The sequence below is a fragment of the Schistocerca serialis genome, chromosome 10, assembly GCF_023864345.2.
Source record: "Schistocerca serialis cubense isolate TAMUIC-IGC-003099 chromosome 10, iqSchSeri2.2, whole genome shotgun sequence".
Classification (NCBI taxonomy): domain Eukaryota; kingdom Metazoa; phylum Arthropoda; class Insecta; order Orthoptera; family Acrididae; genus Schistocerca; species Schistocerca serialis.
The window spans coordinates 83,978,514-84,002,991 of record NC_064647.1 but is presented as its reverse complement, the minus strand read 5'-3'; the positions used below and the strand labels follow the sequence as shown (position 1 = coordinate 84,002,991).

General features: G+C 38.1%; 1 protein-coding gene across 5 annotated transcripts in view; it reads left to right on the top strand.

Annotated features, from left to right (window-relative positions):
- The window catches only part of LOC126424750 (CLK4-associating serine/arginine rich protein), a 178,788-nt gene that overhangs the window by 51,944 nt on the left and 102,366 nt on the right, over positions 1–24,478 (top strand). For all 5 annotated transcript variants that reach the window (XR_007576206.1, XM_050087471.1, XM_050087470.1 and 2 more), the window contains exons 7-9: positions 6,094–6,167; positions 14,095–14,382; positions 21,606–21,722. Coding sequence is in view for 4 of the 5 variants with exons in the window: in XM_050087471.1 (XP_049943428.1) it covers positions 6,094–6,167; positions 14,095–14,382; positions 21,606–21,722 (479 nt within the window). In the remaining variant the exon portion in view is untranslated. The remainder of the gene's footprint in view (positions 1–6,093; positions 6,168–14,094; positions 14,383–21,605; positions 21,723–24,478) is intronic.

Sequence of the window (24,478 nt, the reverse complement as noted above, 5' to 3'; positions counted from 1 at the left end):
CGAAGTAATGAACTAGCGACTACTCCATTATACAAACTGCTGTTAATTAATATTAAGTGTCAGTGGCACTGATTGTTCTTTTCCGGAAGGATTTTAAAAGATCCTTGTTAATAAATTTGGCCAGAATTTAAGCTCAAGAACTTTGTCTCAGAAGAAGATATATGTGATTCCAGACACTCAAAAACGTTGTCGTTCAAAGAATTTGTAGAACACAGTATGCAGAACATTCTTCAGTGTAAGTATTAATTGGTTGTGTAATATTAATGATAAGGAGGATACTATTTGGCTGCTTGATTTTTCTTTTTTTATATGATTACATGCCACTATGTTCGGTGGAATTATGTTTAGCTTTTTAGTTTAAAGCCACTAATAGATGTGCAAAAGCCCACTTCTTTCCCCAGCAAATGACTGAAGCACACATCTTTTAATGTTAGAAATACTCTCGCTATAGAATTGATATAATCGTAGCCAGCAAATTTTATTAAAAAGGACATGTGTGTGGTAACAGTCCCTCCATTGTGAGAGTGTTGTGGTATGTGATATGTCCTATGACTTTAAATTAACATTGCATTACTTTGCTTTGAGTTTTCAGCAGTGTTTTTAGTAATAGTAACATAATTTAGAAAAGTAATTGATTAAACAATTGTGAAGCAAATTAGAATTTATGTTAAAATTTAGCATTGAAACTGATTTCATTTTGGCGGGTGATACTTCCACAGTAAAATTATTATTCTTAGTACTTTATTATTTATGTCATGTTACTGAAGCAGATGAAGTATGTAAAACCCTGTTTAAAAACATACCTCCTACCATGTCATTCAAATTCTTTCCTGCTGTCCCATTTTATGTAAATAATACTATTTTTCAAACATACACCAGATTGTTACACATAATGGGCTACTGTTCTTAGGATGTTTCATGATACTTAGATCTAGTGATTTTACACCTATAACATCTCACAGAATATAGACACACACTATGTTTATCCTCACTGTATTGACCAAATTTAGTGTGACTTGTACATTTGTATCTTCACATAAGTAATTGTCCTGTTGTTGAACACTGTGTGTGGCGGATACCTTTTTTCCTTGTTCCATTCTTGGACAATGGGCTTGAATTCATGAGATGAAGTTGGAAGAAGTAATGGGTTTCTTGGCTCCAATTGAAACATCCTCTTGGAATTTTGAGAGTATGGCTGTCCACATTGGACAGTGTCTTCCTTCTAGTATGTCTCATTGAAGTTTTTTGAGAATTTCTATGATGTTCACATGCTGACTGCACAAATTGTGACAAAGATTGCAACTCACCATTGAATCATCTTCTGTTTGTAAAGATATTTCAGCTTGGTAGGTGTGCTGGACTGACTAACTTTACTTGAGTATTGGTCCAACGAGAGTTTTGTAGGTGGCCTTCTGTGTGGGTAAATTACGTCTTCTCAGCATTTGTACAGTAAATGTTGATCTGTCATCTTCACAATGAGACTTATTTGATTTTTCAACTTTCAAGTTTCTTCGCATAGATATGTGAATGTTGTGATTAACACTGTGCAAGTGACTGAGAGTGGAGTATATGTTTGCATTATCATATTCTTTGAAAAGTTAGTTTATTGTCGAGTCTAGAAGGTTATATGTGTTTTCGAGTGCTCGGCGAATTTTTATTTTCTAAAAAGATGGTTTAAAGAATTTACATTAAATTTTACTTTAAAAATGGAGTAAAGTACAGGATCATGTTTGAAATGTTGACTGTGCCTCTTGGCGAATCTACTGTCAGTAAGACAAGAGTTTACAAGTGGTATAAATGTTTCAAAGAGGGTCAAGATGGTGTTTAAGATTACGACCACCCTTCATGCCTTAGCAAATAAATTACTGAAGACATTGTGGAAGAAGCAAAGGAAATGGTTCTGAAAAGTTGCAGACTCACAGAGAGGTGGCTGATGATGTCAGCATATCCATTGGCGTGTGCCAAGCAATTTTTTAGAATGTTTTGGGCATGAAATGTGTAGCAGCAAAGTTTGTTCCGAAATTATTGGATTTTGACAATTGCATAGACATAGCTCAAGAATTGCTGAATGAAGTTGACAACGATCCAGAACATTCAGAGACACTTATAACAGGTGACGGAACATGTATATGGATATGACGTTGAAACCAAGGCCCAATCATCCCAGTGGAAACTGCCCGAAGAGCCAAGACTGAAAAATATTCAGCTAGTTGGATCACATGTGAAGGTCCTTCTCACTGTTTCCTTCCATTGAAGTGGGATAGCGCACCACAAGTTCCTGCCTTACTGTCATATGGCAGTGAAGAATACTACCTAGAAGTTACAAGCCCTTTGCTTCAAAGCAATCTGAAGGAAAAAGACCAGAACTGTGGCAAAACTACTCGTGCAAATCACATCACAATACTGCTCCCACTCACACCTCAATGTTTGTTTGTAATTTTTTTGGCAAAAAAACAAAACCGTTATGTTGCCTCAGGCACTGTATTCGCTGGACTCGGCCCCTGCGACTTCTTTCTATTACCAAAGCTGAAGAGAACTCGAAAGGATGTCATTTTTCCACGATTGATGAGGCAAAAGCAGAATAGCTGAAGCAGCTGAACACCATAATGAAAAATGAGTTCCAGAAGTGTTTCCAAGATTGGAAAAAATGGTGGCACAAGTGTGTTATATCTGAGAGGGTTTACTTTGATGGAGGCAAAGTTGATGTTGATGTGTAAATAAAGATTCTTATAGTAAAACGTAGCTAGCTGTAAGTTGACCCTACTTCTTCTGAACATGTCAGTTGGCTAACATCATCAGTGCTTCTGCTTTTGATGTTGGTTGTAACTTTTAGTGTAGCTGGAGTAAGTTATATTATGTACATGTGTAATGTAAGTTTTGAAGTGGGAACTGATATGTGAATGTCACATGTTTCACAGGTACATTGCTGACTGAAAACTAAGCTGTCTGGGGAGGATATCAAGGAAGTGTGTTCTTATTTTAAGACTTAATATTGTAAAAGCCTTGTTGAAGTAATCGGTAGTGTCATTCAAGGCCTGGGCAGTACTAAGTCACAAGAGGGGGAGGGGTGGCTTCTAACATTTTTAGAAATGAGAACTGTGCTAATATTCTGGAGATTTATTAGGTAGTTACAGGAGAAAAGAGTCTTAGAGAGGTTACTGCTACAAGTATTGAGATTTGGTGTGGTAATGATGTTTCATAACAGTCAAACGATGGAAAACAAATTTCACGAGAACATGAAAATTAAATTGTTGTACAAGGGTTATTGTTATAATGAGGTTTTGTTATCGCAACTCGGAGCAAGGAGCCATGCTTTTGTGGCTGAGAAGTAAGTTACTGTAGCACTTATGTGATGAAAAATAACATTAAAACACAAATAATGAAACTAATTTTGTTCCTTCATTTATTAATACTGTACCTTTAGTATATCTTACTTTTGTGTACAGAAAAATTCACTTATTTTTCCTTTGTTTCTTTTTTCTTAAAAATTCTCTTGTGAATATTGTCTATCTCCCCTCTAATGCAATCAACTGCTGCACTAAAATACTAGGGATTGAAGATGCTTCTTGCTGCTGGATGGTTTCCAAATGACCTATTAGCTCCAGCAGAGGTGAGGGATTCACACTTTATCACATCATTGTCATTGTCAGAATCTCAGTAGACGAATTACCCTTAAACTCCTCGGTGAGAGATTCGTCGGTATATGTTTCAAACACCTACACCTCATCATCCACTGGCAAGTATTCAACTACTGAAGCATCTATGGTTTTACCAATAACTGCTGAATAAATCTCCAGATTGCTTTGAATATCGTCCTGCGTTATTTCATCCACCACAACAGTCTCACCAACATCTTCGCTTACGGAAGTTCTTGCATTTTGCCAGCATTTCACAATCACATTCTCCTCATCATCTTCTCTGGCTAGAATAAAACGATCCCGTCTCATCTGCGTTGTACAAATTTTCAGGACGGTATTTTTCTAACAGTATTGACGGACCATTAATTGGTACATTCTGCGCACACATCTCATTAAACTGCTCCTGTGTAGCCACTGTCCACATCGTCAGCAGCAGACATCTTCATTCTTTTTCTTGACGAATTTGCCACATACAAAACTTTATTCAATTTCTTTTCGTTTTTTAAGGAATGTAGCTAACATTCATTGTGCAAATCCATACTTCCTCTCCACATCTAACTTCTTTCAGTCCGTTATCAGTATCTTTGAAAACCTCCATTTTTGTCTCCAACCTTATTTGTTTCTGAGTTCCAGCCATTGTCCAAATCCTAGCAAGGTCCAAAGCATTTACATTAACTAAAAACATTCACAGATTGCAAAAATCACGGAGAGAAGCTGTGTACGAGCCCAACGGAACGCTTGTGTCTGCTACTGAAGCTCAACAATTAACGGACAAGCTAAACACTCGTTCAAAGGAGCTCTTTGACGTTTGCTGCTCAGCACAGCTCACCCGTGGCTGTACGCTATTCTCTTTACCGCTAGAATAAATGCGCTACTGTAGTATGTAGCGAAGCTTCTGGAAATAAACCGCCTAAAGTCTAGTAGCTAAATGAACAATACCTACTGCTATAGTGAGCTGCTTGGAAGTACGAAATAGTAAACTCCTTGAAATTTTGTCTTCGTTATAACAGTGTGTTGCTAAATTTACCTCATTGTTGTAATGAGGGGTAATTATCATAGTACATATAGGAAATCAGACAGGGCCATATAAAATTATCACTGTGCCTTGGTTTATGGTTTTATTGGTAATCGTTATATGGAGGTTTGACTGTAGTAGGGTCGTGGTGGGGGAATGTGTAGCGCTGCTTGTGAAAGCATGTAGGGACTTGGTGAGGACAAGATAGGACAGCTACTTGTAGTTGGGAGGGGTCGGGAAGGAGAGAGGTAGGGGAGAGGTGGAATAAGAGGCTATGTAGTGCTGGAGTGGCAGCAGGAAAGGGGGCAGATAGATAAGGGGGAGGGGTTATGGGAACATAGGATATATTGCAGGAAGAGTTCCCACCTGCACGTTTCAGAAAAACTGATTATGGTAGGAAGGATCCAGATGACAGGCTATGGAGCAGTGATTGAAGTGAGGCATGCTGTGCGTGGTGGCATGTTCAGCAGGTGGGTTGTCCAGCTGTCTCTTGGCCGCAGTTTGTCGGTGGCTATTTGTGTGGACAGAAAGATTCTCGGTTGTCGTGCTTGTGTATAAAGCTAGAAAGTAGTTGCAGCATAGGTTGTAAATCACGTGACGGCTTTCACATGTAGCCCTGCATTATCATCTACATCTACATCCATACTCCGCAAGCCACCTGATGGTGTGTGGTGGAGGGTACCTTGGGTATCTCTATCGGTTTTATGTGATGGGAGATTGGTTGGTTGGGTGTTTGGGGAAGGAGACCAGACAGCGTGGTCATCGGTCTCATCGGATTAGGGAAGGATGGGGAAGGAAGGCGGCCGTGCCCTTTCAGAGGAACCATCCCGGCATTTGCCTGGAGTGATTTAGGGAAATCACGGAAAACCTAAATCAGGATGGCCGGACGCGGGACTGAACCGTCGTCCTCCCGAATGCGAGTCCAGTGTCTGTGATGGGAGATGCCTGTGACTGAACAGGTGATGGGATGATTATGGGACATGTCTTGCATCTGTGTCTGTTGTAGAGGCAAGGAGTTGCTCTTACCTAATTTTGATTAATTTGCATTATATGGAAGTAGAAGGCAGTTAAGACGCTACACAGTCAACACACAATGTTGTTGTGGAACAAATGTTTTAATAAATTTCAGTAATGTTCTAGTTATTATTGTTGATTTGCAATGAAATGCAGTGTTTTTAATTTATTTTTTGCTTGGTCTTGCACTGTCCGCTAATTTGTTCATTTATATAGTGAAAATCTTTTGCTGTCTTTCCCATTCAATCATTGTGTTCTTCCCCCCCTCCCTCTGCCTCCTTCCCCTTAGGAAAAGACAAAACTCTTTGCAGGTTGAACATAAGCCTGAGTGTGTTATTTGATTTGGCATAGCAATAATTTTTCGCCTACGGACAAGATTTATTTTCATGTATGTTTTGGTTGTTAGAAGACTTCACTCTGTTACAGGGAAGAAAATCTCGGCGTGAAAGGAGGGCATTCAGAGAAAGACGTCTACAGGGCAGGAAAATCAGCCCCCCAAGGTAACAACTTGAAATATTAGTTGTGGCAAAGGCACAGGAGAAAATATAGAAGCAGTCAAGTGTAATCAATACATTTTGCACATTCATCCAAACAGATTTGTGTATATTGTAAATTTTGGTACACAGACAACTCTTCGCTTTACTAAGGTTACATTATTGGGTATACAAAGCCCGAGATGGAGGACATAAGTAATACTACTGGTAGGTGAAACATAAGTTCACCTGTACAATTAACTCTTAAAATGCTGCTAGTGAGATTCAGAAATCTATGCATTAAAACTGTCGACATGTAATATCCAAATATACACTCGGACCGTTACATTGTCTCTTCCTTTGCTGATGTGGACTTCTGTAAGAAGTTTCACGCTATAGCCAATTGCTACATTTGATCTTACATAGTCTTTTGTCTCACTGGCTGTTCAGTGAAATTATTTATGCAGACTGTAGAGACAGACTACTTTGGATGTAAGATTTGTTCACTTTCCTATGTGCCTTCCAGAGTTTATGAAGTGGGACTACCGTATTTACTCGAATCTAAGCCGCACCTGAAAAATGAGACTCGAAATAAAGGGGAAAAAAAAATTCCCTAATCTAAGCCGCACCTGAAATTTGAGACTCGAAATTCAAATGGAGAGAAAAGTTTTAGGCTGCACCTCCGAATCGAAACAAAGTTGGTCCATTGTAATATGAGACACAATTTAGGTCGAATGAATGACGATACAGCTACAGTAGTTTGGTTCGAGTCTTAAGCTTAGCAGTTAAGCTTTACCAGGTAGCCATTGCTATGTGTCAGGTGCTCCGTCTGTATTTATACGGGTACCCTTCCTTTTTCACGTGCTTCGTCTGGTTTGAATCTATTGCTTATTTTGCTTTGATCTGATAAGTGCCGTTTTCTTTGTTATAGGTGTTTACATCACTCTAAGCTGAAAATGCATTACTGTACTGTGTCATGCATTGTTTGTCGCATTCTGATAGTGCGTGTTTACGGCCTGTCGCCGCTCGTGTCATGGCTTGCTTTTGTGCGCGCTACCGCCGCTTACAATAAAAAAAGAAAAAGAGAGGAATCGTCTCATTAGAGAAACAATGGCAAGAGACTGCTATTTGTTGTTACTTACAGTGCTGCTTTCTTTGATAATGATAAACAAGAACCAAATAATAGACTGCGTATGATAGAACATGTTCTGAACGAGAGTTAGGCGAAAATTTTTCTCCATTTGAAAATCTGTGTGGCCGCTTCTTTAGTACATCAAATTCTGCACAGAAATTAGTGTCATCTTAGATTTAAAAATCTAGTCAGTTGCCTTGCTTCATTTCTGACTGTGTCACTATTAGGCATAAGAATAATACGAATATAAACATGACACGATACGTATATTCTTCCGCGTTTGCTGTTGTCTCACTCTAGTTTCGTAGTTTATTAGGCAGACAGGATTTAAATGAGATAGCAGCAAACACGAAAGAACACATGGCAAAATGTTTATCTTTGTATTATTCTTATGGTGAAGAGAATACTGCATGTGATTCACATTTCATCAGGTTCCTATTAGCAACCGTCTCTTCTCACAGGTAGGAAAAAATTCAGAACGTAGAGTTGGCCATATTGACAAACATCTCAAACAGTTTTGCCAGTCGGATTTTCATAGTACATTGAAATTCTGCTACATTCGAAGATGAACAATGCGGAATTTGTATTTACTTCGTTGGATAATGTATGAAAATGCAGTGGTCTTAACTCAGGGCGGAGAAAAAAACCTCGCCTTCCGCCTTTTTTTTTTTAATTTATTTGCTGACACAGAGGTTTTGGTGCCGGTATTTATCTTTGTGCCTACAAAGCATGCCTGTGTAGCGCTACATATATTCGACGGCAGAAGTTAGTTGTGGTGGCACCTACCAACATTTTTCAGAACTTCCGCTTGCTTTGCACTCGATTCTAAGCCGCAGGCGGTTTTTTGGATTACAAAAACCGGAAAAAAAGTGCTGCTTAGATTTGAGTAAATACGGTATACATTTTGGGATATTTGCTTAATATATATTGTGGCTGGTGAACAGTAATTTTATACAGATTAGACAAAAATATATAATGCCAGAAATGCTGTGTCTTTTCTCAGATTGTACTGATTCAGGTTGGGAAATGTTTCTGCAAATATAATATTAATTTACAGAAATGAATACTAGTAAAAAAATAAAGCTTTAGTGGTAATGAGCGGGATTCATCTTGGAAGGAAAATACACATAATGTAGATAACCTTCATAATATGAGGATGAAGATGGAAAGGATGGATTTATAACCATAAGGAAATTGGTTACACCATAGAAGGCATATCACACTCCACTGAGTTGTGGTCATAGGTTTCAAGGGGATATGTGTTAGTTGAGTATCAATGGTGTGAAACAATAGTATTTGGGTGGCATCCTGATTGTTAAAACGTAAGATAAATGTGGGATAAACATATGTGTGATTGCATATTTATGTGCGGTTTTTGGAAGGGGGAGTTTCAAACCAGAAAAATGGTGTCTGAAATTATACCATCAAAAGTGTTGCTCACACTTTGCCAAATGCACCTGGTGGCTATAATTAAACTTTCGCTACTTATGAGGTCCCCCATGAAAAATGAGTGATTGTAAGACAGTGAAACATTTTGGAGGCTTTTGTATGGATACATGATAGAGAAGTAATGAGTGAACCATTGAAAGAAACGCATTTTAATTGCCACACGAAAGGGAGGATTCAGATATTGTAATTTTGGTGGTTACTCAGTTTGGAACAATTGGCCAATGATTTGGTTTTCTCCAAATGTGTTATGGTGTAACTGAGTGACCTCACGAGCATTGTGAGGTGCAGCACCATTGTGCATCAGAACAATTGAGTCCAAAGCACCTTTCTCTTGTATAACAGAGATAACATGTTGGCAAAGTAGATTACAGTAATATGTGCCATACAACTGTGTATCTTTGGTCCTCGGGATCAGAGTTCCTCAAAGAAAAGTGGACCAACTGTAAACAGTGCTGTAAAGCCACACCACACAGTGACACGTTCACTATGCAGGGGCATTTCTTGAACATTTGCTGGTGGTGACGATCCCCAAATGATGCAACAACTGTGAGTTTTCACTGCCCCAGTGAGCATAAAGTTTTCTTCGTAGGCCACCGTGTCGTCAATTTTAACCCTTGCAAGTAACACAAGTTCAAAGTCTATTCTAATGCGAGTCACGTGGGTCAAGCATGAGTAATGTGAAGTTTGTACGGTTACCATTTCACACTTATTCTCAGCACTTGTAGAACAGTTGACTGTGGAATGTTCAGCTGTTGTAGCATTGCTTGAGGATTGACATTGCATCCAGGATTCTCAGACATGGCAACAGTAACTCCTACAAACAGTGTGAGGCACAATTGGCTGCCGGCTTCTCCCAAAGCAAACTGAACCATTGGACGATCATTCCAAAGTGTGTAACCGACAATATTACCAGATTTGAACCCTCTCATTTGGAAATTAAGATGTGTTTCTTGAAGTGGTTTATTTGTTATTTCTCTTCTCCATGCCCTTACAAATGTTTGCACAAAGTTTCACTCTCCTAGGATAACTTTGTTTTTCGTGGGACCCTCTCAAGTAGCAAAAGGTGTATGATAACCAACCTGTATTACACAACAGAAACCAAAGTGGATTTTTCTGCTTGGTTATCTGTAATGAATTTAGATTTTATCCTCTCAGGGTGTAGGTGTGGTGTTATCATCATCATCATCATCTCGTCACCATTGATACACAAGTTGCCAAAATGGTGTCAGGTAAAAAAAGACTTGCACTAGGGGGTCGAAAAACCCCAGATAGGGTCTCTCTGCCAATAATCGCATACGATGATTTTCTTTTTCAATACAACAACATGATGTCCATGCTGCTTTGCAGTTTCATATATCTCTTAAACTCAATACACAGGCTTGTGGACATGACATACTGTCTGTGATGAACTTTGAGGTATTCTGTTAGAGGTCAGTCAAACAGAAGTCTCTTTGGGTTTGGTATTCGTAGATGTAGTTTAGTCCACTTGTACAATGTGAATGCTCACATTATACATGACAGTAACCAAATGTAAAATGAGATAAAGCAACAATTGTTCTTTAAACTGCCATTTAAAGACACTATGCCATTTCAGAATAGTAATCTTAAAGTTCTTGGCCTTTTGTACCTTAAAAAGCTGTTTGCTCTCGGGGACTGAACCCAGTCACTGCTGATCCAACATGGAGCACTAAAGGTTGACTATCTTTGCCAACTGGAACTTTTAGTCCACTGTCCCCATCATTCATTTTTGATCACATTCGCCTTGCATGGTTTTGTTTGACATAAGTTTCATGTTTGTAATAAATTTGAGATGAGCTAGCATGATTGATTTCTTGCGTTGTTCTCAAAAATATTTTTCATGAAATTCTGTAGATCTTGTACTTCTTTCTGTTGTTGTGTTACTCCCATGACAACTTGAAAACAGCTGAACCACAGTCTCGAATATGATAGCTTCACCGAATATTCTTTGCACAGTCCGTATACCGAAATCACGAGCTCAGCAGTGAACAATATTCATGAACATTCAGTATTAAGAACACGGCACGATCTGCACGGAATGGACAAGAAAGTGGCGGACGAGTAGTTGGCTGAAAGTCGTGTGATACACTTTGCGTTGCTTCTGCACATCTGACATTGACACACTTTTGTTTATGCTCCAAACTCTTATTACTGCTCAGAAAATATTTCCTTTGTAATCCCGTTTCATTTGCATTGAGGAAATATTTGCAGATGATTCACATGTTGAATATAAGGAGCCCACGGAATCCGTAGGTATCTGAGAAGGAAAACTGGAGCATTGGGAATTATATGGTTTGAACAATGCAGATTGCATGTGATTTATAAGACAGTGGTGCAGTAATTTAACATACTGTATACTTTTATAGCAGTAATCTATTTGAATCGCTGTTGTGGGAGTCACGGACAAGAAAACAGCTGTATTTTTTTGAGTTATCAATGTGAGATACATTTAACATACATTTTCTGCAGTTTCATAAATGTGTAGTCATTTTGATTTATGTTTGGAATATTGTTATATGGTCTGGAAAGCTATGGCTGAAACTTAGAAATCAAAAAAGAGTAGAAATGTTGGTTTTTAGGCTGCGTTTATAGTGGAGCGGCGTGGCGTGATCAGAGCTGTGCGGTGAGCAGAGCAGTGCTGGCAAATCAAACCGCTGTTGTGCGCGTGATTATATTAGTGCAGAGCAGAGCGATTCAGATGTGTTTATTTCACAGAGCAGTGACCAGTGTGTTCGAATGACTCTGGCTGCGTTCGGGCAATGCTAGCAGCATTTGGCTGTTGCTGTGGGCAGAAGGCTCAGTGCTGATGCTGACACTTGTTTATTTTGTTGTGCTGTAGAGAAAATGGTATCAGCAGAAGCTTTGAAAGCAGTTGCTTTTACTCTGTTCTTTACGGGACCAGCGAAACAACTACTGTCACGTCCGATTCATTTTGGACAAGTTATGTGATGAGGCCCTCACAGAATTACTGATAATAAATTCAGAATACATTTCATTAATCTCTTACTTCCTTCACTGTCTGAAAATTAGAGTTGATAAAAATGCTGAAGTAGCACAACTGAGAAAAGGATGAAAATCATGTTTTATTACGTGAGAAAGTTTTTAAAATCATCTCATTTACACAGCCTCATTTGAAATCTCCAATGAATACAAATGTCAATCCAACTGATGTATTTAGTAGCAGAAAGTCTGGTGATACGTTAAGCTCCCCTTCTAGTGAAATACACTAGAAGAATAAATCTATTACCTTCACTTTCCTACCCATATCTCTGAACATTGATGATAATGAATTTCTCCTGAAGATCTGCAAAAGCTTGTAGTACAATTCAGTGAAAATTTTTATTACTATAAAACATTGCACCACAATTTTCTGGGCGTTTCCTGCCAATATCACCGAATGCAGTTATAAATTTTATATAAATCATTTACAGTATTTAGAAAAAGGCATTCACTTGTAGAATGCCTGGAGCCAACCCCTCTACACTTTGGTAATTGACTCGACAGTACTTACAATTGTTGTGAATCCTATTGTAAATGTCAGAGCCATGTCTCAAAAACTTCTTCAGGTTTCTAGGAACTTGTAACAATTCTCAAATGATCAGCTATCGATGGACTTTAAAATGACGTTGTTTCATCGGAAAAATCTGTAGTTGCCTGAATACTTTTTAAATATGGAAATATTGTATTTTAATTATACGGCAAAATATTTTCCTCTTTGTGTACTATCATTTGCCAAAACCGTTTATGAGATATGAGGAATGTTACGAACACGTGATTCTGGCTTTTTCGCTGGCACACGAGTTTGGGACGATCCATTTTCTCGAGATTGGTGATAGCTAGCAATGTTATTCCAAGGTTAAATAATAATTCAGTGTGTTAGCTACATTTCATACGCAGAAACATACGACCTAACATGCACCAAACACAAATTCATAGCAGCTTCTATTTTTTGATACAAACTTTTCAAAATTCTTGCAGTAGGTTACTTACTTTTGAAATAGTACAATAGCTGTAACCATTAATGAAATGACAGGCAGTTCACCGTGAAGCTGACGAGTAAGGCTACGAGATGTGCGAGAATCAAATTTTTCTACCTAGTGACTTCTTTAAAATCGTTTGAGAAAGACTACAGATCGGTTGGCTCGCGCATTCGCTGTCTGTGCAGTTGAGTGAGCCTGCTGGCTGCCGTGCCTCTCCCTGCCCCGCTGTACCTGAGCACAAAGCAGTGCTGCAGCAGGTGCCCAACACACAGCTCCGTTCTGTGCTGTTGCACCGCTCCACTACAATCCGGGACCTAAATAACTGGTGGTGGTTCAGATATTGAAAGAGAAGTAATGCATGTGGACTGTGCATAAGTGAAATTAAGACTGTCTTTGTACTGTACCTCTGTAAAAAGAGATTTAAAGAATCTGTGTTATCTGTATAACACTTCTAAAATGAGTGTTTTTTTTATGAGCGACCTGTGGCCTCCAGTGGCTAAAAAGCCACTGGAGGCCACATTGCATTTTCTTTGAGTTCTTAACCTGATTTATTTTTCTGTCTGTATTGCACTGAAAAGTCTGCCCAGCAGGTCATTGTACGGTGTATGTTATCTGGAAACAAATTTGTTTCATTGACTCACGGTGTTTGCTCTTGGCAACAGTAATGCCCTCTTTATTCTTTGCCTTCAAGGCTGCATTCTGTACTGCTTTGTTGTATCTCGAGTTTGGTTTGATAGTAGTGTACATTAATAGTAATCCACAATACGGATAGCTGTATCAATTGGGTCGGTCGATACTCATATCGTGTGCAAGTTCACTGAATGCGATTTAGGAGCAGCGTGATGGTGCTGTCCCTACAGTGATGGCAACCGCATCACAGTGCTTATGAATTATTGTGTGTTTTTTTGTTGTACGTATATTTATAGATGATCACTGTTTTGAAGAGATTTTAACAGAAACGAAGGTAATAAGGTGAATAACCTACGTTATTATACTGTAACAAGCTACTGCTGACCCCACGTTTCCTATACCAAAATACTCTGAAAATACCCATGAATAATGTCTGAAATATTGTTGGGGCTTGGTTTCACCCTATATTAAATAGTAACGTTACAACGAAATTTGTTTCTGTTTTTAATGGATGTTGTTGACCAATGATACAGTTTCACTATCTGCTTGTGTATATGTTTGCATGCACTGTATGCATGAGTTTTAGCAAAGCTAATTTAAGAAATTATAGAAACAAAACCTTGAGGAACATTACTGCTTTTTTTAGGTTTTTGCTACAGCTGATAGAATCTTTAAAGTTTTGTACTTCTTCAGCACGTATAATTTCTCACCTCCATTGAATAGTTGTCGAAATTTCTTTTTACAGCTACGCAGCTCGCACGAGCCCGACTTACGACCCTTACCGCGTGTCTACTTCAAAGTCGCGCTCTCGCTCGCGCTCACCGGTAAATACAGGTCAGATAACCTACATCACCAGTTTCGGAGGGGAAGAGGAAGAGGAGCAGACACACCCTACAGCGGCCCCCGGACCCGTGAACGTGAGGTCCTATGGAGGTGCCGACTCATCTTACCACCACAGCAGCAATGCCTCAGTGTGTTCCGCCACGGCGGGGTCGTCTGCCGGCAGTCAGAGCAGCAGCAGTCGACGAAACCGGTCGGTATGCTTATCACACTGGACGAGTTCGGCATCAGTTCTTTCGGTTACGGCAATAGTCTCACTGTTAGTATGAAGTTCTTTACTGTGCGTGCATAATTCCATTTCAGAGTTCAAAATTGTGTTGCGAGGGGACCTTACAAACTCTCTCCCTCTGATTTTGTTCATGCTTATTGGATACTGAGGGCATTGCGTACGCACCAGTAGCCTAAAACATTGTGACGCAGTTCTCAGAAAAACTTGATAAAAAAATTGCCTGGGGAGATTAGAAGATTTCCTATTGCTATTAGTACAAAACATATACAAAGTACTGTTGAGTATAAAACATTTGCAATGAGCTTCCATAGTTGGTAGTAGCTGAGTGAAACTCTTGTAAATGTAAAATCATCAATTCAAATCTCACAAGTAGTAACATTTTTTAATATATAGAAATGTTAATTAATAAATTGTGGTTCAGGCCATTACTGATTCTGCAATAATAAATTAAAATTTAATACTGTTGTTCTAAATGCCTTATTGTTAAATGGAAGAAAACTACTTCGATAATGAAAGTATTTTGTTTTCTGTATGACATTTTGAATTTTGTACCAAATTTGTTTTTAGAGTGAATACCGCACTATCGTATTCATGTGACTAATAATTAAAAATAAAAAGATGTCATTTTTATTATTTGTTAAGAGATTATGAATCACTCTTTCTCAATTAAAATTTCTGTTTGTTAATAAATAAGGAATTTAAATAAAACTAAAAAAAAATTACTGCTAGCGAGATTAGAAACGGCCGCTTTATGATAACGAGTCCGCTATACTATTCTCTTAGCTACTGTCAACAGTGTGAAATAAATTGCAAATATTTTGTACTTTTAACACCAAATAATATAAACTTGATGAAATTTGGAGAGGGCCACTGTGTAAAGTCTCCTCGTAAGTGCTTAGGAGTGGTTTAGACCACCTCCGTGGCCTTCCTGGCTCCTAATACAGAAATCCCAGGTTTGATTCCTGATTCCAGATTTTTCTGTGGAGGAAGGCTGGAATATAATCCACTTAGCTTTGTGAAGCAGATAAGAAGCTGGTTGATAAAATAAGCAGTGGAATCGACATGCGAACTGCCAAAGTAGTGCCCAAGGTAGAGGGTGCACCCATCTGGGAGCCAAACAGCATTTTTAGTAGTAGTGTTGAGGTCGTGACATGTCCACCCAGTTCGTGTTTGACGAGGAAAGTGGGTACCAGTCTCTTGAGTCTTGACTTAACTGTGGCGCATTGCTGCAGCATATTACAATAATATATCTATTTTACAGTAATAGATGTAAATTTAACCCTTCTGACATCATCAGTGCGAGAAAATTAGGAATAGCAAATATTGAGAGAATTACCTATTCTAGTTTATAAAAAATTGGCCTAATACAGGGTGCAGCAGTCAAACCTGCATTTTTTAAATGAGTGTAAAATAAACATGAATGCAGATATCAAAATTTTAGCCATACAATCTTATTCTACGTTAAAAAGCATTTAAGAAACATTCAGCACATTTTTTTTCATTGCTTGAAAATAACATCGGCAAGATGACATCCTTCTCGATCAAGGCATTCTCGGAGGCAATTTACGAAGCTGTCCATCACATGACGGAGCATACCCCGAGGAATTCTCTCGATTTCCAGCCAGATCAGATTCTTGCTTTGAGATCACCAGCATTATGAGATCTTTCTTCGTACACTTTGCTGTTAAGGTAGCCCAGTAAGAAAAAATCACAAGCTGTAAGGTTGGGTGAACGGGGGGCCAAGCAATCGCTCCATTCTTGGAAATCGCCCACTTGGAACAACTTAATTGAGAACATTAATGCTCATGCAGCCTTTGTGACTTCTTGCTCCATCTTGTTGTAATAATGTTTCATCATTTACTGCAGATCGACAAAGCTGATGTATGAAGAATGTCCTTAACATTGTTGAATAGCGCTCAGCATCCACGGTAACATATTGCACTCTTTAAGTTCTCATTTTACTAAGAACCTATTATTCCCAATGAGGACATTGCTCACCAAACGTTACCTTTGTTGAGTGCAGGGGTTTTTCATGCAGTTAGTGAGGGTTCTGATCACTCCAATACCTAAAGTTCTGTTTGTTCACATATCCATTGAGATGAAAATCTGCCTCGTCACTCATCCAGAGATTGTGAACAAGCTCCTCGTTTTCTTCAATCATTTGCAAAAGACTTTCACAGAAATGCTGTCGAACCATGAAGTCATTATTATTCAAAGTGTTAACCACTTTGATTTTGTATGGGTTGTGGTGTAGGTCTTAACCTCAAAATATTTCGGACAGTCCTGTCAGAAATTCCAATTGCAACACTCTGTCTACACGCTGGTCTCCGGGGGCTTCTTCCCACAGCAGTTCTTCCACATTCCACATTCTCGGGAGTGTGCAGTGTCTTCGCTCCACCACATCTATTCCTTGTTGTTTCACCAATTTCTTCAGTTTTCAACCCAAGTTTTTATTGAGTTAACCGAAGGCACCAGCCTGTTACAATTAATTTGAAAATGTGCCCGGAAACGACACTGAAAATACGCCCGGAAACGAGTGGCTACATAGCTACTGCTTTGGTATAACTCTTTTCACTGCAAATGACCATCGTTACTCAGTCCACTGCTCCGTGGCTATAGAAATGCTTTGTGTTGGGGAATGCAGTGGTGACCTTGGTTACTCGCCCCCCACTACTTCCAGTGCTCCGCGCACTAATAATAAATGCAGGTTTGACTGTGGCACCCTCTACAACTTAGGAGGGTTCCATACAAACTTAACCCCTTAACTTAACAACTATTTTTAAAAAGAGATTATGTTCCAAAAAATAATTTTTTTACGTTAATGAAAAACATCCTATTACAAATGACATTACATAGAGACATGTAAAGAATGCTTCTAAAGTTCAAAATAATACGTTAAAATTTCTTGAAAATCATCAGAATTAAAACCATACTATATTTGTGCTCTGCACTTTGACTAAAATATCCTGAAACTTGAAGTCATTTTTTAATTTCCATGTTGCTGTGTAGTCTTACCATATATTTCACAGCTGTTTCCTATGAACATAAATCTTAAAGGAGTTGGCTGGAGCACAGTTGATGTATTTATCTTGTACAACTGGCGAGCACTTGTCGCTCAACTATCGTCACTTTCAGTTTCTAATGATGTAATAACATCATATTCTTCACTTTCTGAGCTGCTAAATTCATTGCCAAACTCAGGATCACTATAGTAATCCACTGCCTAAACAACAGTGTGGGAGAGAGTCTGAAAGCATGTGTTACGTTGTCAAGTATCAGAAGCGGCAACAAACTCAACCAAAACATCAAAGGCAGGCTACAAATGTAGTACCAGATGCTCTCTAACAACCGAAGATGTAACTATCACTACTGAAACAAATATATACAGGGTTTTATTTTTTCCAAGATCTCTTAGTTACCTGAATATACACTGGATTTTAAGTTTCTGCCAAAATAATAAAATCAAGGGAACTCGGGATTTTATGTTAAGGGGTTAATTATGTATATAGACAGTTCATCCATTGTGGAAATCAAGGACCTCTATGATTTTTGTCTGTTATTGACAGAGACATTGGTAAGATATCGGTCCCATGGATTCCGACATCTTAGAGTATACTTAGTATCAAAATATCTGACATAAATGACCATATCTTTTGATTGAATTGACTTAGGAGCTTCACTTTTTTACATCACCGGGGGGGGGGGGTCACATTTAACTTGATAGGTCTACCCCTTACGCTTTGAACAGTCAAACAGATGAGAAAACAAAGTGTCTTATAAGGGTTCAGTGTTTACTGATGGAGTTGCAGAACCTTAAAATTTCATGAATAAAAATATGTGAATGGCTTTCCTGTTTGTGTCAAGCAATCTTTTTAGGATGCTATAATGGAATGGAGTGCAGTTATGTGCTAATGAAACCTATTCTCTTCATCAAAGAGGAAGGTATGTATCATTTAAAAAGACAAGAAGAAAATGTTTCCATATTTTTGTGTTAATATACCTGTTTAATGTGTTGTGTTTTGATTTAAAGCCAGTGAATATGTAGTGTTTCGTATTATCTTCAATGGGACTGGTGGAAGATATCTTTTTGTCACTTTTTTGGATATGCTGTCTACCAGTGTCCTGATAAAATATATGTAAAATTATTGAAAAGGTTATTAATTAATGTGTTCCACACTGTTTTTTTCAGACTCCCCCCAGCTATTGAATTAATCTGTTAGAACAACTTGTCCATGCCTCTCTTTGCATCTATTCAATTTGACATCCTCCTGGAAAACGAAAGTCGTGTATACCTCTCACTTTTCATTTATTTTGTGGCAGCTGAAAATAAAACAGCAGCAGATACAAAATTGCTCAAGTAAACACCTGATGCGTAATGTGACAGTTTTCGAAAAAAATAAAGAAGAAAACTTTACACTCTACATAAAACCACGGAACTTAAGTGGAAAGAAATATGTTGCAGCCAGGGGAGGTGTGATATATTACAAGCGGCAGTGTGATATATTACAAGCGGCAGTTGAAAATTTGTGCCACACAGAGATTTGGACTCGTACTTCCTGCTTATCACGAACAGTTGCCGTAACCGTTGGGCTGTATTCGCATGCCACCAAGATTGACTCAAACTTTAATTGTCACTAGTGCTTCCACTTAAGATTTCCAAACACCACTGCTAGACATACACTCACAGGGTACGTGAAATTAGCACCACTGGGAACGCGGTCAATGAAAGACTTTGGCTTATCCTCTGTTGTCAATCCATTTGCTTCACATTGCTGTAACAGTCATATGTAATTAATCGTAAGTCGACCATTTGTGGTGTTCCCCTTTCTCGCATGTGCGTGCGCACACCGTGGCTGTATGTAAACTTATTCTTCTCGACTTCGTTTCCTGTCAGTGGCACTGTACTCCTTCCAGATACTGAATGACGAACACATCTTTGACCATGATATTCTGTATTGTTTCAAATGTATACATTAATTGTGAAGAGAGAGCCAATTATCAATGACCCATAATTTCAAATGTATCATCCAATATGTCTGACCACACCAAATTCAACTTAAGATGTAAGATTTACAGTTTTCATTTGTCTTGAACGTTTAAGTTGTAGTACGTCTGCTTTCTCTGAGGTGTTCGTGACACCTTGAAGGGGTACAATCGAGGAATAAATATCTATGTCCAGCAAGTGTAGCGACAGTCATGATGCTTTGCTGTGTTATGTCACTGTATATGCACCATCTGCACAGATCAGGATGTGCACTGTGTATTTTTCACACTACATAAAATGTTTGTAAGAGACATGACCATCTTTCACCAGTGTGAGCTTCTTCGGTGGAATATAGGTCATTCTCACGAATAACCCCGTGTTGCAGTACACATTTAATAACCCCAATACTAATCTGAAACTTTATATTGGTTTCTTTCTTTCTTTTTGTCATTCTCTGTCTCCCTCTTTAACCAAAGAAATCTTCCTACCTTACGTGAAGCTAGAAAAATTCTGTATGTAATCGAGAGGCTCGATTCGGGACCACTGAGAGTTTTGTAAAACTCTTTGAGTATATTTTTTTGTAGCGTTGCAGGAGGAAGCAAAAAGTGTAATGAAAAGAGAACACGGTGTGGAAAGTTTGCAAGAACAGTTGAGGCATTCTCTGGAATGTAATTAGATCAATATACAGAGCATCAGATGTTTTAAACAGTTTTTTTATTCATTTTGAGTTCTTGTAAATGTACTAAATTTCAGTCAAATCTAAATGAAATATTGGTTGTTTCAGAAAATGACATGATTGTGTAATATGCAAGAATTACTGATTGCTTTGGATTTTAGTTAAGGAGGGCCTCGGCCAATATGTTTGTGGTGTGTAAAGATTTAAAGATTGATGGAGTAGAACTGTTTATTGCAATTACTGTTGAACTTTTAAGCTAAGATCGGCCTCTCTATGAGAATATACTATCAGTGTTCATCAGATGTTGCTCAGAGCATGCAATGAAACTAGCATTTTTAACACATGGTAAAATGAACTTGCACAGACAGCCATTCTCTTTACTGGCAACATCACTTATAGAAAACTATTAAACAACATTCTGGTCACACACATTATTTATTACCAGATTGGAAGCAAATGAAATTTTAAAATAAATGTTCATTTCCTGTTGGACAAGTAAATGTTTGATAATAATTATTTGCTGAAGGAAAGAAAGTGGAGTTGTTGCTCCACAGTTTCCGTACTGTTAATTTGAATAAGTCAAGATTTATTCACATTTTTAAGCACTTAGAATGTATCATGTTAAATTTTAACTGAACTGTTGCAGGTCGTTTATATAATTTGATGCCTTAGGCGTGTCACACATTCTGAATGTCAGCAAATAAAAAACTTTCCACTTGTGGCGAACTGCAAGTTAATAAATTAGACTCTACTCAAGTGACACAATAAATAAAGGAAATTGTGTTACATTTACAAACTGTTGAATATCGTTGTAAATAACTGGTACTTAATATGCACCATTTGAGTTACTTGGTGATTTTTGTTTTTCTGAAGTTGCTTTTTGATGAGTAGAATATTCTGTGTCACCAAATCATTACATTTGTATATTTTTGTGAAATGCTTTGAAAATATTTTTTCCTTAACTCTCTCTCTCTCTCTCTCTCTCTCTCTCTCTCTCTCTCTCCCTCTCCCTCTCCCTCTCCCTCTCCCTCTCCCTCTCCCTCTCCCTCCCCCCCCCTCTCTCTCTCCTCCCTCTCTCTCCCCCTCCCTCTCTCCCCCCTCCCCTACCCTAGCCTACCCTAGCCTACCCTCTCTCGAATTTTACTTTTTGTTTTCCGTTGATACTTACTTTTAGATTGGATTACTGCATCTTTTTGTCTCTGATTTTAAAATGGTAATTCAAAAGTAATTCTTCATTGTGCTTTCAGTGTGAATATGCAGACCAATTCCTCAACTGCTCATATTTAAATATGGAACTGTTATTAGGATTGCTGATATTCATTACTCAGTTCTTGTGCAGAACATGTATCTTTCGTAACTTTTTGCATTTATTTTTATCTTGCCGTCATTGAGGTTTCATTTCTCTCTCTTTTTTATCATACATTGAAGTAGGTATTTGCTTAAATAACTTTGTGATAGATTTGTGATTATTTTTATCAAAATGCTAATACAAAAAAGTAATTTGATTAAGCAGTGACTTTTCTACAGATCTCGTTCACCACGTTCATCTGGCTGGCGGAGACGGAGAGACCGTTCTCCTTCGTCGAGCAGCCGAAGCAGCCAGCGCAGGCGATCTGGAATGTCACCACCTGGTTATAGGAACAGGTATTTGATTATGATCAGTTTGGATGTACTCATAAGTAAACTCATTGAACAGAAATTTTGTCACTACCCAGGGATATTACGTTAACCCTTGTGCTGCTTCAGATGTGCTCTCTGCATTCTGTGCTGAATACAGCTTTTGTTATGACTGTACTGCTTACCAAATTCTGGTGCCTGTTCTGAGGGATGGTGTTCTGGTCAATATGAAATACTTATCATCCGATTTTTCAAAATCTATTGGCTGAAAAAATTTGATTTTTGCTCTACTTAGTCTGATATCGTCATTCGATAAAGAAGTTAATTTCTTTTTGTTAGTCATCATACTTCCCTGTGCACCATCAAATTAAGTAAAAAATTGCACGAAATTTTAAAAAGTTTGCTGAGGTAAAAACAAACCGGTTGCGTGTTCATAAAATGAGGAATGTACACATAAACCTTCCGAATAGTTGATTTCAGCTCATACGTTGCAATTATGAAATTTAGATAAGATATCAGAATTTTATTTAAAACTGTGAGCAGAACGATATTTCGTTCCCGAGTTATTGGGCTTTATGTCCGACGGACGGTCAGACGTGATGCAGTTATTCGCATCCTTGGGCATTGCGAATCATGTGGTTGTAACACTCATCGTATCTCATAAACGATTCAAGATATCAAAACAAGGTTTTTTGCAGATGCAATGAGGCACATATGTAGTATGATAAATGCTTTTATTAAACTTTTTATTCACCGAGAGATCGTAGTAACTCGTTTGCAGCAGTGAGAGTTGAGCTGCTCAGCACTCATAAAGATGTTCAAAGCACTGTAGGAAACCCAATCAATGTGCATATTCACATCCGCAGTAGGTGGAGAATGGCATGGCAGAATGTGTGTGGACATCGACAACAGCTAAAGGGTTAATGTTGTATAACTTAATAGTGGGCTCATTTAGGTGACAAGAGTTGTCAAGTTTTATGATGTATGTTGTAATTTGCTGAAGACACTAAATGACAATTAGATCACGCAGAACTATCAAATCATGGGATTTTTGGTTGCTGCATTCCAGATGCTGTCCCAAATTGTCCCAGACAATCTGTGGTACGAAAATGTGTGACCTAGCAGACTAGTTGAGTGTTCATAAAATGTGGAATGTACACGTGAAACTCTATGAGCAAGGCTGCTGTTACATTTAGAGCAAGTTGCCAATCTCTGCCCCACATTGAATTCTTATCAAACTCTGACTGAATATTTATACAACTTCTTTCAGATAGTACTTCTTTACAGATAACTGCATCATCTGCAAAAAGCATGATTTTACTATTAATATTATCTGCAACATCATTAATGTACATGAACAGCAAGGGCCCAAACACACTTTCGTGGGGAACACCCAAAGTTGCTCCTACATCTCACAGTAACTCTCCATACAAAATAAAATTAGATTAGATTAGTACTTGTTCCATAGATCATGAACACGACACTTCATAATGATGTGGAATGTGTCACGTTAATAATAGGTGTCTATACAAGATATTACATTACACAAAATATTACATGACACTTAATTTTTTTTATTTTTTATTCTTTTTTTGGGTGGGGAAATTACCAATTTACTATACCCAAAAAATCATCTAATGAGTAGAAGGAGTTGCCATTCAGAAATGCTTTTGATTTTCTTTTAAATGCTATATGACTATCTGTCAGACTTTTGATGCTATTAGGTAAGTGACCAAAGAATTTTGTGGCAGCATAATTTACCCCCTTCTGAGCCAAAGTTAGTTTTAATCTTGAGTAGTGAAGATCATCCTTTCTCCTAGTGTTGTAGCCATGTACACTGCTATTACTTTTGAATTCGTTCAGATTGTGATTAACAAATCTCATAAGTGAATATATATATTGTGAGGCTACAGTGGAGATCTCTAGCTCTTTAAATAAGTGTCTGCAGGATGATCTTTGATGAGCTCCAGCAATTATTCTGATTACATGCTTTTGTGCAATGAACACTCTTTTACTCAATGACGAGTTACCCCAGAATATGATGCCATACGAAAGCAGAGAATGAATATAGGTGTGGTAAGCTAATTTACTCAGATGTATATCGCCAAAATTTGCAATGACCCTAATAGCTTAAGTAGCTGAACTCAAACGTTTCAGCAGATCCTCAGTGTGTTCTTTCCAGTTCAACCCCTCATCAATGCATACACCTAGAAATTTTGAATATTCTACCTTAGCTACTGATTTCTGATCGAAGTCTATATTTATTAATGGTGTCATTCCATTTACTGTGTGGAACTGTATATACTGTGTTTTGTCAAAGTTTAATGAGAGCCCATTTGCAGAGAACCACTTAATGATTTTCTGGAAAACATCGTTTACAATTTCACCAGTTAATTCTTGCCTGTTGGGTGTGATAGCTAACCTTGTATCATCGGCAAAAAATACCAGCTTTGCATCTTCGTGAATATAGAATGGCAAGTCATTAATATATATTAAGAACAGCAGAGGACCCAAGACCGAACCTTGCGGCACCCCATTCTTGATTGTTCCCCAGTTTGAGAAAGTACCAGTTTTTTGCATATTATGTGAAGTGCTTATTTCCACTTTCTGCACTCTTCCAGTTAGGTATGATTTAAACCACTTGAGCACTGTCCCATTCATACCACAGTAGTTGAGCTTATCTAGAAGTATTCCATGATTTACACAATCAAAAGCCATTGATAGATCTCAAAAAATCCAAACGGGTGACTTCTGGTTGCTCAGAGCATTTAATATTTCATTAG